Consider the following 19,941-nt stretch of genomic DNA (forward strand, 5'->3'; position numbering starts at 1 on the left):
CTAAATGAAATCTAATAGAAAAGGCTTTATTTAATTCTGGATTATAGGCTTGTTTTGAGAATGGTGCATAAGGCACAAAAACAAAACCCACTTCTACAACCAGCCTCTACCAGCATTTCAAACCACTATTTGCTTATAAGGCTTACTAAAGTTTAATACAGTTAAGATGTTTTACTTTGATAAGGCTCATGCCAGCCACCAAGGCAGTGCAGTGCAGTGATTTCTTATTAGATTTATTTTATATGTACGAACGACGCCATCCGAGATCGATGGGTTTTCCCATACATTGAGATTTACTTTTATGATCCATTATGAAAAACTATATTCTTAATTCATTAAGTTGCCCGGACCCATTGATTCGCTCTCTAGCTTTCTCTTTAACCAACGGCCACAACTGACAACAGGACCGTCCTGTCTGGGAATAGCCCCTCCTCGCCGTTCACACTCATCCAAAACATGGGCGGGATTAAGAATGTTGTTCACCAGAAACACCAAAATAACTCTAATCGAACACATGATCCAAGTCTGAATTTGTCTTTTGGTGCTTTGCATTGTATGAAAAAATTCCACGATAGTTTTTCCAGCAATGTAGAATATGGAAAGCCACTTGAATCCTTATTATATTAAGTCTATGTCAATTAAATTGAACCTGTATTAGAAAAAGGCCAAGCAGTTCTTCACTGACTTTTTAATTGTCGAGCTTGTTGTGTGCACCTCTGAACTTCTGAACTGATAGTATCCTTCCTATTATTCGTCATCGCTACCTGGAGGAAATTGGCCAGTGACCACCTGTTCTGAAGAAATTCAACAGAAAAACATACCTATGCAATTAGCAAGTTGAACTAGTTATATCACTGTTGTAACCAGAAGGGATTGTGTTGGTGCATTATTTATGATTGGACAAGTCTTTTATTGAATTTAATCGCCTTATTTTATGAAACAGAGGAATGCTTTGGAATACATATTTTTTAAGGCAGAATTGGGTCTAAATTCAAGCTTGGCTCTATTTGCTCATGCCCCATATGGCTGGGGATTATCTCTGCTTGTTGTAACTGGGACATTTAGTATTTTTGATGTGTGGTCAGAATATGCTAACACAGATGGTTATTATCTATGTTTTTCCTCTTCCGTAAGTAACATATTTCTGTTGGCTCAAGCATGAAGGATGGAATTTTGTTTTGTACAGTTGGAATAATTTAAAATTGCTGTTTTTTAAAGAATAATTTAAATGCATAATAAACATGTCTGATTTGTTTGTTTGTCATAATTTTCTTTTTTTATTGAAACTGTAATATTCATTGATATCATCTATCAGTTAATCTGAGAAGTATTTAATCAACCGGTTTTTCTTTCACATCACCATTGGCATCCTTATGTGACAATGTGACCATTACAATGCTATTTTCCTTTCTTAGCATGTAAACAAAATGATTGAAATGAGGGGCAGGCTTTTGTAGGAGTTTCTGTGGATGATTACCGCACACACTCACGGAGTTCTCCTGCATGGCAAGATAGACAGACCACCAGGTTATCTATCATTGTTTACAATCAGACTTCAAACACCGCCAGCCTGCGTCCTTGTCTGGAGGAGCCCAGTTATTAGTCTCCCAGGTGGAGTGTAACATTGCACATAGTTACAACTGTCCATAACGTATGCTACATAAGTATCTTATTCAACTTTAAATCTTACATTCAGTATGTTCAGTGCAATTCAAAATGTTGGATTCAACATAATGATTAAGACCTTCCTCACTTTTTCATTGTAATATTTTGTACAAATGTCCATAGGGCAGCGACCCGCCTACACCCTTCAAATTTACAGGTCAAGGATCTTCTTTTGGTTAATTGTGTGTGTGTGTGTGTGTGTGTGTGTGTGTGTGTGTGTGTGTGTGTGTGTGTGTGTGTGTGTGTGTGTGTCGAAGATAGGCTTGACCCTCACCAGTGCTGATGTTGTAAGATCTCTGTGCTTGCAGACTCTGTCACAGTGGCAGGTTTCCAACGTCCGTTTGGCCGGTTGAATTTGACTGTAGAACCACACCGAAGTGTTGACCATGGTCTTGCACTGAGGTCATAATATCGCTTCTGTCTGCGCTAGCACTGCTCTCTCCTGGCATGCACAGCCTTTTGACAAACAACCTGCGGCTGTTGTTGTTTACTTGTAGTTAGTAGTATTGATCTCAGTCGTCGACTCATTAGCAGCTAGGCTGGGAACTTCAGACCGTCGACTAGAGTTTTACGGTACACCAGCAGTAAGCTGAGGTATGGATCCTTCCTTTCTGCTCTGGCTTTATCCAGTATCATCTTGTCCGTCTGGACTGCTCTTTCTGCAAGATCATTACTCTGCATATGAGGGGCTGGAAGTGATTAGCTTAAACTCCCTTGTTCCTGGAATTCCCTTGAGCTGTAGCAGGGACCATTCTCACTGACCACTCTCTGGGATGCCTTGTCTGACCAATCATTGTGATTTAATCTACTTTAAGTATCTACCATAGTAATCTACAACTACTATAATCTTTTCCCTTAGACATGAACAAATCTGTACCAACGACTTGCCATGGCCTCTCAGGAATGGGATGTGGGATCATTGGTTCTTTTGTGTTTGAGCTGTGACACTCTTTACATATGGAACATCTCTCCACAATGTCTTCTATCTGTGCATTCATGCCAGGCCACAAATGGAATGTCCCTAGCTCTTTGTTTGCTCTCATGTGTCCTGTGTGTATGCATCTTAGCGTCTCTTCTCATAGTGTGTGTGGAACGATGATCTTCTCACAATTGTGCTGCAAGGGTTTTCCTCGGTATCGTTTTGAGAGGCTTGAGGTCAGACTCGTTGACCACATGGCGACCATGTACGTCGCACAGGAGCGAGGCGCTGTCGTACTTGACATCGGCCAGTCGCAGGCTCGTGATGGCTGTCCTGTAGGCCTGGATGCCCGGGTCACAAACCTGGTAGACTTCAATCTGGGAGTAATCAATGCCCATGTGGACAGTGTCTATGACGGCCCTGGAGAGACGGTCCACCACAACGTTGCTCCTCCCTGCTACATGCTGGATGTCCGTACAAACATCATATCGGAGTTCCGTACAAATGCTGTTTCTGTTTCTTTTGTCGCTTGTTTCCCTTTGCCCCAAAGTAGGAAATATCTGGTCATGCCAGACTGAATTATTCCAATAATTTTTTTACAAACAATGAATTACCCGTTTCAACGTTTTTTGGACTTAAATATGTATAACTATATGGGCAAGCTTACTGATCTTTCTTAGAATTACAAGAGGGACATTTTCATTTATTATGAAGTGTTATTATAGTCTATGGGCCCTATTTTAAGGGTCTGAAACGCAAGTGAGAAGCGCCAAGCGCAAGTAGCTTTATGGGCGATTCTATGGCGATGTTGCTATTTTACCGGCGCATAAATGACTCTTGCGCCCGGCGCAAACCAATGAGAGTGCCAGCCCCAATCCCCTTTAAGAGCCATGAGCGCATTTGAATCTGACGGGTTGATATTTTGACAGCGCGTCTGCAGTCTCCGATGGGACAGATGCACATGAATTTCAAACTTAAAATGGCTCAGTTTATGGGCAAATAATATGGCCTTATTCACACATGGAATAAGGTTTTCTTCCACAACTTCAGAAATACTGAGTCCTCAAATACATTTCTGCAAACAAATCTTAACATACATATGATATGCGGTAACTGTGGTTCTATTTAATCATATATGCAATGAAAAAATTAATATACATTGCCATGGACTGTATTATGCGTTACGTGTTTAGTTTGCGTGTGTTTAAACAGATGGAAGCGCGCACACATTCGTTAATTATTTTACACATACACACACGCGCGCCCGCATTCACTCATTATTTTTAACAGTCACTTGCGGTAAAACAATGTTTTCTCACGATCAAATACTCATCATCCTAAAAGTTATGGGCATGTACACGATGTCTGTATCAAGAAAATATGTGTTTGCTGTACGGTGAATGCAGATGCATTTATTTAAAAGTACAACTTATTATCGCTGTATCAGCTGTTCTTTCCCAAATAATTGACCAAGAATGTGTGGCTAGGTAGATGAGAGAAGCAAAGTGTATGCGCGAGGCGCACAGGCAACACTATGCATGCGCCCTTAAAATAGCATCTGAACAACGCGCCAATAACTTTAAACCAGGTATTTCCTGTTTTTTGGCGCAATTATTTTCTGAAACAGCAAAATAGCACAAGGTACAGTTTGCTCCAGAACACGCCTCCTCCTTTCGCCGAATTGCCCCTTCGGGCGCAAGATCATTCCCTAATTTATAGGCGAGCGGCGGTGGAGGGAAAAGAACGCTTTGCGCCAGTTGCAAACTAGCAACGACACATGCGCCAGTGTAGAAAGTCAATTATGCCGGATGTAAGATAGGGCCCTATGAGTCAGTGATATTACAAGGACACTACAAACAAACATTAGCTGTGTTACAGAAATATGCCAAAGAAAAACAAACAAACACATTAACCTTTGGAAATAGCCATTCATAATTAAATCATCATGCTAAATCACACAAAATGCGGTACAATGCCGTTTATACATTGATAACAATGCTGATGTAGTCGCTTGGGACCTCTGCAGTTTTATGGCTACAAAACCTTTATTTTTTTAGCCAGGACATGATGTCTCCTTTCATACAAGGAACATTTGGCCAGCGTTCAATTTCTTCTGCAAAGAAATTCAGAGACAAACACACCTACGCAATTCCAAAGAAGTCTTGCATCATGTTACCATTGACTGAACTTTAACAAGCATTTCTGTGTTTGGGCATTACCCATGATTGACTGGAAACCTGGCTCCTAGACAAATAATGTTCTGTTAATCAGTTTTTCTTTAACAGAAGAAAACGCTGAATGAAAGGTAGTTGGCACAGACATATTCCCTCAAGTTTATTTGGATAAATCTAGCTAAGACTCCTGCCATTAATGTAGCTTATAGGATTCTTCAATAAACTGAACTAGCCTGCAATGTAGCTTGCTAACTATGTGTGCCATTAATTCCACAGGCGGAAAACAAATTCCAAAAAGATAGCTTTCCAAGTCTTTTGCGCTTGCATCACTTTTGTAATGTCCGTGTTCGGAACATTTTCTCAAAACGTGACCTAGCATGAAATCAACATGTTTACTTTATTTTTTATTTATGTTATTTGGAAATAAACATGTTCAGAAAATCAAGGGTCTGCAGAGACAGAGGTAATCCACTGGGCTTCCCTGATGAGTGAAGTCCTAAGGCGGGGGCAGTGTTGGGGTAGTTACTCCAAAAAAGTCATTATTTACTTATTACTAGTTACTTCTGTAAATTGTATTGAGATTACTTTACTAGTTACTGCATTTAAAAAATGCAACTTCACTACTTATTACTTTACTTTCCCGTTTCTTAATTTACTGTAGATACATGGACAAACATCATAGCCCTATCATCACTTAGTGTTTATTGTATACATCTATACAAAATAGCATATAAAACCATATGAAAGAAAAATATCCCTGTATGCACAAAGAAATGCCTCACTGTAAAATCCACAAACAACAGGATAAAGTAGGCTATGGTGAGGTCAATCAGTATCAACACACAAGTTTCAAAACACAGGCTTTGGGAAACATGAGAACAACAATTAAGTGGTCAATGAAAAATATAAAAAGGTCACTTTATCCCATACAATTAAAACAGAAATGCACTTAAGCGGCGGGGACACATGCTGTTACTTTATGTCAGGGGTCTCAAACTCACGGCCCGGGGGCCATTTGAGGCCCGCGGGATGATATTTTGTGGCCCTCTACTTGACATCAAAATTCAGTGTTAGTGCTGTTCAGTGTTGTTGTCGAATGCACATTTCTGCTGAGTCGCTTGCCACGCTTTTTTATCACTTTTGGTAGGGTGACTAGATGTCCCGGTTTTGCCGGGACAGTCCCAATTTTGAGTTGCGTGTCCTGAGTCCCGACAAAAGCCAAAGGACGCTAAAATGTCCTGGATTCCACCAACAACTATGAATTGTCCCCTGTTGTCAGCGATTACATAGCCAACGTTAACTAATTATAGCTCGATCATTAACTTAGATTGGGTCAGTTGTGCTCCTTTTTCGGTGGAATACTTGATGCGGCCCAGCCTGACCCAGACTCTACCAGACTCTTAATGTGCCTTCTTATTAGATTTCGTTACAACCGTTTACGTTGGAACCGGTTCCCTACTGGAACCGAGTTTCGGTGCTCAACTCTATTCCTAAGTAACTTTTGTTGTTGGCGGACCAAATGTCTGCGGTGGTGGACACATGATTCAGGAAGGACTCGAAAATTATTTTGAGCTTCGATTCCATGTCGGTATAACACGTATAACACGGTAGGCTAATGGGAAAATGTTTTCCTGTCGGATGTTGGCTTGTGAGTCTGGGTATTTTATCTAGTATTTTTCTAAATCTGGGCGATTCAATAGTCGACAGGGGAAGCATGTCTTCTACAATGAACCCTGCAACCAGCCTGTCTTTCCGTGTCACCTGCTTCTGTGCTCCAACACTTGAACACTCCTTCGCACAAACAGCTACGTCACTCAAATCGATCACTATGGCAACGTGCCGAGGCAAGCAGGCGCTGCAGACCCACAGGCAGCACGCATGCACGCACCACAACAGAACAGAACTTTACACGCAGGCAAACACGGCTTGGGTAACGCAGGAAAGCGCGTTACTATAGTCTAGTAAAGTAGTATAGTTACCGATATTTTAAATGAAATGCGTTATTTTACTTCACTACCCAAAAAAGTAATATTGTTGCTGTAACGCCCAGTGTTGGGGGTAACGCGTTACCCCCAACACTGGGCGTTACAGTTTACCTTATTTGGCAGATGCCACTTCTAGTGGTAGGGGGGCCCCTACCACTAGAAGTGGCTAATGCTACTGGTTGAAAGGCATTGAAAAGGCAAATGGTAGACCATGAAAATTATAAGTTTAAGGAGGAGTGTAATGTCAAATACATCCTTTGGAATGTGAGACCAAGCCCTTTTGTTTGAGTTGGTCTATATGATATCGGCCACCGCAAGCTCCTGGCAGTGAAGGTGGCACTGGAGGAAGTGCATCATTGGTTGGAGGATGCCGGTCATAATGTAAACTGGGCCATACCAATAGGAGCTCTAGTTAGTCTGTGGCTTCACTCGGCCTACCATTCCACTGGAGTCAGTATGGTTTGGATCCTTATCATTCCCGTTTCGTGGGGATGAACTGCCGACCACCAACACCACAGCTTCATGTTTTAATCGATTTTCAGCTTTGACCATGTCTGGCTATTCTGGAGGAGAGGCAGATGCTCATGAGTACACCTGGTCCAAAATAAATACCGGTTTTCTGGAATTGTTTGGCTTACTTTTATTAAATCCTTCTTCAGTTGAGTTTGTGTCTCCATTTGGGTCATATCCCTTGTGTTCCTGCTGCCCTGCTAGCACTGTTCATGCTAAACATGATGGGTAGCTATGCTTACCTCGTACCACTCTGCATACAGGAACCCTTAGATAAAACCCACCAATTTGCATATGACAGCTGGAAATGTGGCATTATGAAATAAAAGTCCCCTGAAATAAAGAAATGTGCCATTATGATATAAAAGTCCCCTGAAATCCATAAAAGTGGTCCTTTTGAAAAACGTATTTTTTCAAGAAACTAATTTATTCATTTCATAGCAATATTTATCTATATAATAATTTATTTAATATTGACTTAAATGGCAGTCAATAAATACAGATTTAAGATGTACCTGGGTAAATCAGACCATGAAGGTATGGCTTATTTTTTACCTTGATACCTGGCTTAATTTACCTTATTTGGCAGATGCTTCATGAATCACCTCCTGAGTGCATTTCGGTTTACCTTGTATCACTTAGGAAACCACCTTTTCCACTGGGAGTCATACCTATTTCCGAAAAAGCCAATCCCAGAAGCTTAAAAAGTACACATCCATGGCCTAACATGGCCGTATGGGGAGTACACCTGTCAAAGTTAAACACATGTAACGAACGCTTCTGTGGGTTGTAGTCTTTATTCCGATTGGCTCGCTTGTGAGGCCCGCCCCCATCACCGACGGCCCGTCCTCCAATAGGCGTTGCTTCCCCACCCCTCCACTTTACCCTCTACATTCGTGCTGCTGTTACTGTCACACAGCAGGCACTCCAGTGCGTAACTATCAAGTACTAGTGAGAGCCGTTACCGCCGTGTCAGGGCATCACACTTTCGTTTTTTTCTATTTGAACCACCATGGACCCTGGTGTGGGGATTGACTCGTCGGTTTTGTGCATCGTCCGCGTGGTCGCGCTTTAGCCCCCCCTGAGGTTCTGGTCCACGTTGAGAAACCTGACAAACAGGGCTTTGCTATCGGTTGGTCACCCGGGAGAGACTGCGGGGCGATCTAACCACAGGAGCCACACACCATCCGGCACAGCAGCGGCCGTGTGCGTGGTGTGTAGGGAAATTCAGGGGACTGACAAGTGCTGTACCCCCTCCCCAACATGGCGAGCGAGTCGCCGGCCCGGAGTCTAGACGAAATAGACCTGTCCGCTCTGAGGGTAAGCCGGTAACATTTTAAATTTGTATTCTTTCTTAATCCAAACTAATCATCTAATACAGGCTATGTTGGCGCTGTGCGTGTTTGCGATTCTGCTGTTCTTTGCCCCTGACGACAGACAGACACGCGCTCCAATACACTGGATTTCTCGCCAGCAAAGCTCAGCGAAGGCGACCAAAAGCCGCTCCGATGTGTTAATTCTAGATCTTCATAATAGTGATGTAGACAGACGGACAGAGAGACATGCTCTAATCCAGCCTCAAATAATACAAAACATTTCAGCTTGCCCAGTTGTCATTGTAATGCCTTTTCCTCATACAAGACAGGAGTCATAGGAATCAAAGTAGTAGTATGGGGGGTATATGGGGATTATAGCTGCTGTGATGTATCGCTGACCTCAATAGTCTTGTTGTTTTTGTCACCGGCCTCGCCTATTATAGGCATAATAGCCGCGATGCAGACAGCGGTGGAATTTATCCCAATTCCTTCGCCCACACTGTCGATTCTCCTCATTCACATCCGAAAGCGAGACCGAGGTGTGTGTGCTTGTGTCTTTTGATGTAACAACGTGAAGCTACATCTTTGATGTAGGCTACACTCTTTCACAAACACCCACGGTTCATACCCAAATCCTACCCACTTTCTCAGTGGCAGATGGGTCTGTGTTATCGCCATCTCTTCTTCAGACGATGCCTTGAACCTGTGGTCCCTTACTAAGCCTGCCCCTTCTCAGACCCCAGCCTTTACATGCGAAATTCACAAACGGACATATTTACTGTCTATGCATGCAAATTGTGTATTGATGTGTTAATGGTGCCTATATCTTTGTGTGTGTGTGTGTGTGTGTGTGTGTGTGTGTGTGTGTGTGTGTGTGTGTGTGTGTGTGTGTGTGTGTGTGGAAGTAATATCCAGATGTATTCTGATAAAGGTTGTGGAGGCACACAGGAAAACGATCACCATTGATGACTTGTATGCTGCTCTCTGAGCTAAGCGAGCACAACCATAACATCACACACTCAGGCCCCTTATGTGTCCCTTGGAAACGCGTGTGTTTTTCTCTCCCTTATCCAACTGTAATTTCTTATCTGGTCCTGCATCGTTTTCCTTGTAAGTACACCCGGTCGTTTTTCAACTTCAGGGTTTGTGTGTTGATGTGCTCTGAATAAATCAATTCAATAGCATGAAGGCAATACAATAAAAAATATGACATTGCCAAAAAAAGGGTTTCTAATTCACATGTGAGTCCATGTCATGACTCCATGAGGTATTTTCCAAGGAATACATTTCCAGATAAGGGTGTTTCGTTAGAAATTGGGGCAGACGTTATGGCGATAGCGATCACAATGTTCAGATGCCACTGTAGATGAGGATTCAAAAATGAATAAGTTTCCTCTGAAGAAATTCAAAGATTAGGTTCCTCTGAAAAAGATATTTTCTTAAAGGGGACATATCATACCACCAGGTGTGAGTGTGATTAGCCATTACAAGCAGGTTTGAAAATGTGCAGCATTGTGACATCACAGGTTGGCGTGTCCATCTATCCGTCACACATCTAGATTTTGAAAACGGCTTGTAATGGCTAATCACACTCACACCTGGTGGTATGATATGTCCCCTTTAAATGAAGTTTCATCTCTTAAGAACATCCTTTTGGCACGTATGAGTCAGTTTCGGGCCAAGTGTAAATCCATCACTTGCAATCTCAAAAAAAGTTTAGTCCTGAGAAATGATGAACAATATGTATCATTAGCATAGCATCCAATGGGATAACACATACTTAATAGAAGCAATAAAAAAACCGATCTTCTTCCGATCAAAAGCAAGGCAAAACTTATGAATCATGACTTTCCAGGAAGAAAGATGACCCTCCTTAAGATACATTTCAGGGAATAGCAGTGTAGCAGTTCAACCTGCTAAATATCACCTAGGTGGCTAAAACACTCCCCCTAGGTGGCTGTACTGGGCGCCTTTGACACCAGGAAACATTTTGTTGCATTTTGCTTCAGCCCAAGCCGGTGTTCTATGCTGCCAGGCCAGAACTCCATGCGCGTGTGGGGTGATGGCTGGTTTAACCTGTTTGATTGTCCAATGCACCACAGGTGTTTAGGCCCAGGGTCTAATTAGTCTGACTCATTTGAGGTAAGGCTGCTTTAACCAGTCTTCAACAGCACCCGCTCTACCAGTTTTTTTAAGGTCGAATTACAGAATTACCAATAAAATCACACCCTATAAACGATCTATTCTACACATAAAAGATGCTGGCCAGTAGGCAGACTGTACCTCTCTTTGTTGATGAGAATGGTACTATGGACACTCCCTAAACCCCTAAACCCAGTTGTACAGCCAGTTGGAGTGGGCAGGAGACTTTTATTTAATTTTCTGAATCCAACCTTCTCACTGGGAGTGGCTCAATCTTAGTCATCGCAACTTTAACTTTCTTCCTTAGTCCAATTTTATGAACAAACACAAGTTAGGAGGATTTTTGTTCGTATGATACGTTTGTGATTCTGGCCCCTGGTCCTTCCATCCTCCTCTTCCTTCCTTCTCTTTCTTTTTAATTGATCTATCCTGCATGCCTTTTTGTGTCGTTTTATCACATTCTTTTTGTTGTCTTATTTGTCACCTCGTGTGTGTGTGTGTGTGTGTGTGTGTGTGTTACGCTTGCTTAGAACCGACAAAGATGCAGTCTCGAAATAAACAGGTCATAACTTCCCAACCCCCAAATTCCCAACCCCCAGTGTGACACACATACACGTGCACAGGCCGCAGCCTGGCGGATAGCTAGTCTGCCACTTGACTGACTAGACAGGAAATAGGTCAGCTGGCTCTGACCGCTCACACAGACACACAGACACACACAGTCACAGATCACTTAAACATAAAAAGCGGGAGCTATAATTACCGGAGGTGTTGGAATATATGAATGGTTACCACCAGTTCTTTGGCCCTCACAAACGAGCATATATTCCAGGGCTTTTCTTTTCCTGACATTGACCCATGTCACAAGCCCACCTGCAGCGCCTGTGCTGTGCTTTAGTGGGTGGTAGAGGCCATAGTCGCACAGAGAAAGCACACACACCTGTACCGGCCACAGGCACCAGCCGCCATGTCTCAGCCAATCAGCTGATGAAAGCAACAGATGGGGAACCAGCAGGAAGTACACACACACACACACACACACACACACACACACACACACACACACACACACACACACACACACACACACACACAGTCAATATGTGAGGTGCAGAGATGTAAGAGAGATCGGGGGAGGGTGAAGCCATGGTGGTACAGACGGAAAAATTATAAAAAGAGTGAGGTCATGCTTATTTCATATAGCATAGAAGGCAAGATCATCGTCAATTTCTCCCATAGAAGCAAGTAGATAAAGAGACAGAAACGCAGCCATAGCCACACACCAAGATTATGACAGATATAATGGAGGGTAAAATACTACTAAGAATATATGATAGGAGACTGCTGATTGGTTCAAAGAAAGGGGGGGGATGTGACCAGCAGATAAACTAGTTTAATCCTCAGACGCCCCCCTGCTCTCCTCCCCCCCCCCCCCCCCCCCCCCCCCCCATTGCCCCCATTTCTGCACTTCCTTCGCCCAGTAAACCCTGCATTCTTCGGCCCCTTTAGCATGGGCGCCATGGCAACAGGGCCAGCAAGCTTGCCCCGGGACATACACAGTGCTAATTCATGAATGGGCACTATACTGTATGACTGACATGTGGCCAAATCTCTCTCTCTCTCTCTCTCTCTCTCTCTCTCTCTCTCTCTCTCTCTCTCTCTCTCTCTCTCTCTCTCTCTCTCTCTCTCTCTCTCTCTCTCTCTCTCTCTCTCTCTCTCTCTCTCTCTCTCTCTTAGGAAGGTTCCTTACTTAGTGAAATTACCCCGAAGTATCTAACACATTACAATTAGGGTACAGGATCAACTAACCATTAATAAACATGAATGTAATTACAAAGCATTAATTAACGCTTAATTGACAGTTAAATAATGGTCTACTTATCATTTACTTGTGGTGTTCATGTTGGTTGTTCATGTCAAAGACGGTTTTCATTTAAACATTAATTTAACCTTTATCCTAACCCTTAGGCTAATGCTACATAATAAGGCTATTAACTGAAGTAAGTAATGTACCTTTTATTGTAAAGAGTTACTGAAGTGTCCTCAAGTGGCAGCCATAATAAAAGCTGGTCAAATACTCTAAATGCTAAGAGCAAGGTGCTTCAATGCTTCCACTACAACCAGTTGTCATTCATGTCCACAATATGGTGCCCATATGCATGGAGGCTTAACCATGGTTGGACTAAGAATGCACAAAATAACAACCGTCCATTCATTGGTATCCAGTCCTCTTAATCTTCATAAAATAGATGGAAGTTGAGGCCTGGAGGTTACACAGAGTTTAGCGACATTTATGGACATCACTGCACAGGCTCTCACACACACACTCTCTTACTCTTTCATTCTTTTGCACTCTCTCCCAACACACAAACACACGCACACGCACACGCACGCAAGTTCCGACCCACTGTATTCAGAAGGATCAGGAGTATAAACAAGCGCATAGCAGGACCTAGCTGGCGGGAGTTCTCTTCAGCAGGGCAACGAGTCAACGGGCAAAGGGAACGATTTTATTTTTAAAAAGCTCTTTATTCCCAACAGATTTCCGTTTTCAAAAAAAGGGTTAGGGTTAAAATGTGGGGGGAGGGTGATGGATATTGGGGAGGGTGAGATACATTTTTGCATGGCTGGATAGGAAGGAGGGATAACAGACTGGAGAAGGGCTGAGAATGAGCTAATCTGAGTGTACTGGAGGTTCACCAAGTGGTCAATTTAAAATGCTCAAATAATCAAATATCCTGTTTAATATGACTTATGCCGTACAAGCAAAAAAAATACTTTTGTTGTGGGAAAATGTCAACATCTTGCATCTGCAACATTGCTTCCAAACAGTTGCGGAGATAAATGTTACTGAAATACCTCGTCAAAGGCAGGGAGACGGGGTTGAAGGAGTAGGTGATGGTAGTGATGGTCTTAAAAAGGCCTTTGAAACTGTGTGTTTGTGCTGCAAGGTCTGTTAGGTGGAGCGGTTGAAGTGGTTTCATGGAAGAGGTGGAGTGCTACTGAGATCCCTCTAACATCGCCATTATCCTTTTTTCCACCTCTTTAGGGCCCCTTGTTTAATATGCACCCTGTATCTCTCTCTCGCCCTCTCTCCGTCTCCCTCCCTCTCTCTGTGTCTCTTTTTCTCTCGATCTCTCATCTCAGTGAACTCAGACCTCACCCTACCTTACCTTACTGGGATGCCTGGGGAATAAGGGGGCTTGTTGTGGGGTCACCGTACATGTATCCTCATGGATTTATTCATCATCACGTCATATATGTATTAGATGTTAAGGCAGAGGGAATAGATAGATTATATTTTTGCTGGAGATTAATTTGCGATTATGTCATATTCCAACAGACGACCAGTTTTATAATAATTTATGCCAGTCATGGTTATATTTAATGAAGTGGGTTGAAGAGAAACAAATATAGCCTTGTCAGACAGAATGGAACGCCTATTCTGGGGCCAAAGAGAGATACTTTTAGAATGGCAACTTGGAGAAGTGGCTCAGGCTGTTTTCTTAGAAAAGTCTTTACAGGGACCACAAGCCTGAGATTCAGGCCGTGTCCATGCTATGCCTACTAAGTTTTGCACTTTGGCTCACACTTCCACCACTGAAAATGGAACTTTTGGAAACTCCCCCAATGTGGATGAATCAGGAAATGCTGGCATGAACTAATATGGGTAAATCGTTTCACAGCTTTTTGGAAAATTGCTGGCCAAATTGTTAGCATGGACGGACCCATTCCTCAAAAAAACGCAAAGTTCTTTTAAAACCTATCTGTCTCTGGACATGGCCTTGGCTTGTTTCTGTAGTGTTCCTACATCAGTTCAAAATGTACCACGCAAAATATCTCTCCAGTGGGCCAGCCAATCAATACACATCTCTCACACGCTCATCTCCAACTTTGCTCTCCATCAATCTCTCTCCCGATGTCACTCCTTCACCATGGGCCTCAATTTGAACATCTAACATGCGCCTCTTTGGGCCGCTTTATGAGGGCTGCGTGCATCCCGGGAGATATCCACAATAATCGACTCCCTTGCTCCTTTTGTGTTGCACTAGGATTAATGTCACGTCTCGTTTTCAAAACAGCTCAATCTTACTTTCCTGCTAATCCCTAGGCTTCCTGTTAACGTCTGTGTGTGTGTGTGTGTGCACATATGATATTGAGGTCGTGGGTTTACGCGTGGGCGCACACGCATATCATCGTGAGGTCGTGGGTTGACACGCGCGCGCACACACACATTAGATCGGGAGGTAGTGGGTTGGAATGGGTCATAGGTTGCTGAATGGCATGGGTCGCAGGTTCTTAATCTCAAACTGCAGGGCTAGCCCGGTAGCCTCCCTTCCAAGCCCAGGTTTAAGTCCTTTTCTAAGCTCTTCAACCATGGCAAAAAAAATATCGACAACGATAGACATGACAACCAGTTGAAGCATTTTAGATTTGACCATATACAACGTCATGTATCACACACACACACACACACACACACACACACACACACACACACACACACACACACACACACACACACACACACACACACACACACACACACACACACACACACACACACACACACACACACACACACTCTCACGTGCGTACTTCCTCTATGTCACATGACTACCACCACCTGACCTCCCTGATGGTGAGTGAATCATGTTGTGTGTGAAGAAACCCTAACAGACGTATAAGCCAATACACATGCAGTCACAAAACCCCCAACACACACACACACACACACACACACACACACACACACACACAGGCTTTCCACCTGCTCACACGTGCACACATTTACGCATAAACCACACACAACGAGGACAGGCTAACACACAATGAGGACAGGCTAACCCACAACTATAAGATGCATACACAACTCCTCGCACACAGATGCATTCTCACACATATCCCAGACCTCATTGAGACACGTGCATACAAACAACCCCCCATCCCCGCAAATGGTCCCTCACATTGGACCATATGCACATGCAGACACATAACCTCCCCATCCCCTCCCTCACACACACACACACACACACACACACACAGACCCTCATATACATACTTGCACACATGCAAACATTCATGCATGTGGACATACACAGGGGCTGAGCTGGTTAAGAAGCTCTTGAGTGAGTGGCCTATAAAATATGAATGATCTTGTGGTATATTTTTACCATCCAGCCTGAGGACATGTATGAAATAGAGCAGCAGAGTGCTTTATTGCTGTCTCTTCCTCTCCTTCTCTCTCGCCCGCTCTCTGTCTCTTTCTCTGTGTCTCAATACAATTCAGTTCAAAGGGCCATTGGCCTTATGCGCATGGAAAACATACATACTTTGGATTGCCAAAGCAAGTGTGAAAATAACAATAACAAAAACTACAAATGCACATACAATATATACTAGAATGATGAGTAAACGTTGCAACATGGCAATCAAATACAGTAAATAATCAAACCTGCTATGAAATTACAATCTATAACATTGGGCTTCTGCTGTTAAGTAAAATATATTTGTTCTGGGGTACTCCCGACGTCTCTGACGTCTATTCAACTTCCACAACTAGTAATGGTGTTAATGTTTGTTATCTCGGCCATGGCTGGCAGAAGGAAATGTTGGTACATGCGAGCTATGTCCCTCCTCTTTGCGCCACTAGACGTTTATGGTTCATGCGGTCAAACTTGCGCGAGTAAATATTGCTTCAATTTCTGAATTTTCTTGTTGCCAATCTCGCTGCTGTGTTGGCACATTGCTGGACTTCATCCAGCATGTATGGAGGTTTTTCCTTTACTAATCTTTCTGGAAGTGTGTGGCTCTAATGCCTTGGTACAGTTGGCAGGTGAAAGTGCAGCTCAGTTTCCACCTCATTGTGTGTGTAGTGGGTGCACTGCAGTGGGTGTCTGTCTTCCCTTTGTAGCCAGGTCTGCATGTGGCTAACTCTCTCGATGGCGAGTCGGTGCGTAGTCAAGGATTTCCTTTTGTAAATGTTAGATCGTTCACAGTGCTCAGGTATTCTGCCACTGCCTATTCTCTGTTTAGGGCCAAATAGCATTTTGCCCTAAACAGGACAGAAGGTTCGATTTCTGGCTGCATGTGTTTGTGACCAGAGTCTGTCTCTGTCTCTGTCTCTGTCTCTGTCTCTGTCTCTGTCTCTGTCTCTCTGTCTCTCTCTGTCTCTGTCTCCTTCTCTCCCGGGCTCCTCCTCTCCTTCTCTACCTCCTTTATCTCTCTCTTCTTTGTTTCTTCCTCTCCTCCTTTTCACCTGTCTCGCTCTCTTTCTGTCTGGCTCTGCCTCCGTCATACCTCTCTCCCTCCCTTATTCTCCTTAATGCTCTCTTCCTGCTCCGTTGGGCCTGGGCAGGGGAAGGAGGAAGTTTGTTTGTGTGTGTGTGCGCAGTCCTGTCAGTGGCTGGGGCTTTGTTATGTCAAAGAGAGAGAGAAAGAGAGAGTGAAGGTTGGGTAGGGACTCTTGATATGTATGCATTTGTGTGTTCTTAATAACTGGTGTATTTTATATTCATGCTTGATTTGTGAAATAGAAATGCTCACACACACAGGCCGCAAATAAAAGGGTGTTACCAGCTGCAAGTTGGAAAGAACCTCAGCTCGGAGAATGCTGCTCTGTGCAGTCATATATTCTGCAGCCTAACACCTTTCTCTGACACACACACACACACACACACACACACACACACACACACACACACACACACACACACACACACACACACACACACACACACACACACACACACACACACACACACACACAGCAATGAGCAGTATACATGTGTACATATGACATGTTGTTCATATTTGTTTTCTATTTCAAAACGTGTAAGTGTGTTACTCTGTGCAATGCTGTGTGTCCTCCTCTGTAAAGGAGAGGGGGGAAAGAGTTGAATCACGACAGGAAAAGGAAGGAGAGTTAAAAAAAAAAAGACTGAGCGCATTGCCTTCTTTTAAGGATACAGCAGACTGCATTGATGAGAGAGAAAAGCAAACGGGGGAACAGAGACAGAAAGAAAGAGCAAGAGAGCAGGACAGAGGGATAGAATGGAATGGGTATGGAGAGACAAGGATGGAGATATAGATGGAGCGAAATCGAGGGTGAAAGAAAGATTGAGATAATGAACAACAGTGCAGAGTGCAGTGAGAACAGTAATGAGAATGCAACTGAGACAGAGAGAGAAAGAGTACAAGATAGACCATACATCTATTTGTGATTCCCAAGAAGTCATTAGGCGACGAATCCTTTTTTTCATTGAGAAGGGAATTGTTCCAGAGCTCAGACTGATATTGTGTTCGCTGCGGCGAGTCCCGGTTTATGACTGTACTGAAAACAAAAATCCTCTTCAACTTGTTCCATGAAGCCGTGCAACCACAGTGGCTGTGGTTGTGACCTTTTAGACAATACAACGTGAGCCTTCAGTTCCACCACAACACAACGTAATGGGCCTTGGCTTGGAATAGTTATAAAGTTATGCATTAGTCATAGTTATGCATTAGTAATAGTTAAGCCGTTTTGCCCTGGTTCATGGTTGCTCCATCAAGTAAATGACCACAAATAACTCCTCATGAGCACTAATTCGTGATTCCAAACCGGTTCCGGGAGCTCTTAGTTTCTTGCACCTCCTTCTTTTGACAGTTTGATAATTAACTTTTCAATTAATTAGGTTTTATGACCTCAAATGTAGCCTGGCCTCCTTACCCCTATGCTTCTCCCGAGGTGCACAGAGTTCAACCTCAAATCTATTATTTAGGAAAAATAATAATTCTAAATGAAGATTCTTTATGACATGTGATGGCGAAGAGATTAAACCATCTGACCTACTAACTATCCGTCGACGGGGAACGTTCATATCATCACTATCGCGACGCGGCTGTCTGTTCGCCAGGTTTGACTGAGGACAGGGACGAGGTGAGGAGTGGATGGCGAGGGATTACCCTCTGCGCTGTACTTGGTGAGAGACAGAGAGATGGACATAGTCAGAAATAAAGAGATGTAGAGCACCAAACAATGCTGGGAAGAGAGAGAGAGAGAGAGAGAGGGCGTGAGAGAAAGATGGTGTATTTAGTTGAACAAGGAGCAAAGAGAAGAGAGCGGAGATTGGCAGCTTTTGTGGAGATTGCCCTTAGAAACGCGACAGAAAGGAATTGAGAGGTGTTTGTGTGTGTGTGTGTGTGTGTTGAGGTCAGGTGGGGGGGGGGGGGGGGAGCGAGGGAATTGCTGGACCCTGCTCTAAGCAAGTGATGTGTGAAGAGTTCTCTGCTGGCGATCGTAGCATCTGTGTACTCTGTTTTTTAGCAAGCCTGGCTAAAATTGTGTGCACCACCAAATGAGTTGGGGCTGAGGTTCCTCTCTATGGCCCCTGGCTCGTACTCTCTGTGTCATCAATCAATTATTTTCCCTTTAGGCTCCAGATATTTGTACAGCGATGCGGTTCAAATTTGAGATTAGATTGAACTGATTGAAAAAAAAGCACAAACGAAGAATGGATGCATTAAATAGAGATTTGTGAGCTTGCAATCAAAATTAGTATTTTGATTTGTTGTTTTGACAATCAAATATTCCTGAATAAATTGCTGTACGTTATTAAAAGGGAAAAACAACTTGAAAGATTGTAAAATATTTTGTGTTGTGTTTACCTGTCTCCCTCCAGGACCCAGCTGGCATCTTTGACCTGGTGGAGCTGGTCGGAACAGGCACATATGGACAGGTGTACAAGGTGAGTCTGACAGAGTGATCATTTATCAAACAGTTCACGCCCTGAGGCCAGCACCGATTGGCTCTCAATCAATCACACACACGTGCACAAACACACAACCCCACCTACCTGCTTGGACACCAACTGTCACATTCCCTCAGAAACTAATCGGACACGTTGTTATTCTGATACCACTGATTACATTCATGACATTAATGTCCTTATTATTAAGACAGGCTTTGGAATGTTTGTGTGGGTCTATGCACATGTGTGTGTTTGCGTGTGATTTGGCGCTGCACATAGCTTATTGTTTCATTAGCCTTCACCCTTCAACACGCAGTGGCTCAGTCGCTGCAGTGTGTGTGTGTGTGTGTGTGTCTCTCCGTCTGTGTGTGTATTTAATGGGTCTCTACTCGCCTTATCTGTTGACGGTCACACAAGAAGTAGAATAGTTTGGTGCAAAATGCGTGGTTGAAGTGCTCAAATACAATGTGAGCATCACTTCTTGTCAGCATCTGCTTTGAA

At 43.4% G+C, this 19,941-nt stretch overlaps 2 protein-coding genes across 3 annotated transcripts in view; both read left to right on the forward strand.

Annotated features, from left to right (window-relative positions):
- The window catches only part of pld1a (phospholipase D1a), a 33,167-nt gene extending 31,914 nt beyond the window's left edge, over window positions 1-1,253 (forward strand). Inside the window, exon 26 of the mRNA XM_079751918.1 lies at window positions 1-1,253. This exon is cut by the window's left edge and continues 1,694 nt beyond it. The gene's annotated coding sequence lies outside the window, so the exon portion shown is untranslated.
- A 6,926-nt stretch (window positions 1,254-8,179) lies between these two features.
- The window catches only part of tnika (TRAF2 and NCK interacting kinase a), a 67,184-nt gene continuing 55,422 nt past the window's right edge, over window positions 8,180-19,941 (forward strand). For both annotated transcript variants that reach the window (XM_079752516.1, XM_079752515.1), the window contains exons 1-2: window positions 8,180-8,573; window positions 19,372-19,437. In XM_079752516.1, the coding sequence (XP_079608642.1) occupies window positions 8,517-8,573; window positions 19,372-19,437 (123 nt within the window). In that variant the 5' untranslated portion in view covers window positions 8,180-8,516. The remainder of the gene's footprint in view (window positions 8,574-19,371; window positions 19,438-19,941) is intronic.

The sequence above is a fragment of the Pollachius pollachius genome (genome assembly GCF_949987615.1).
Source record: "Pollachius pollachius genome assembly, chromosome: 15".
NCBI classification, from domain to species: domain Eukaryota; kingdom Metazoa; phylum Chordata; class Actinopteri; order Gadiformes; family Gadidae; genus Pollachius; species Pollachius pollachius.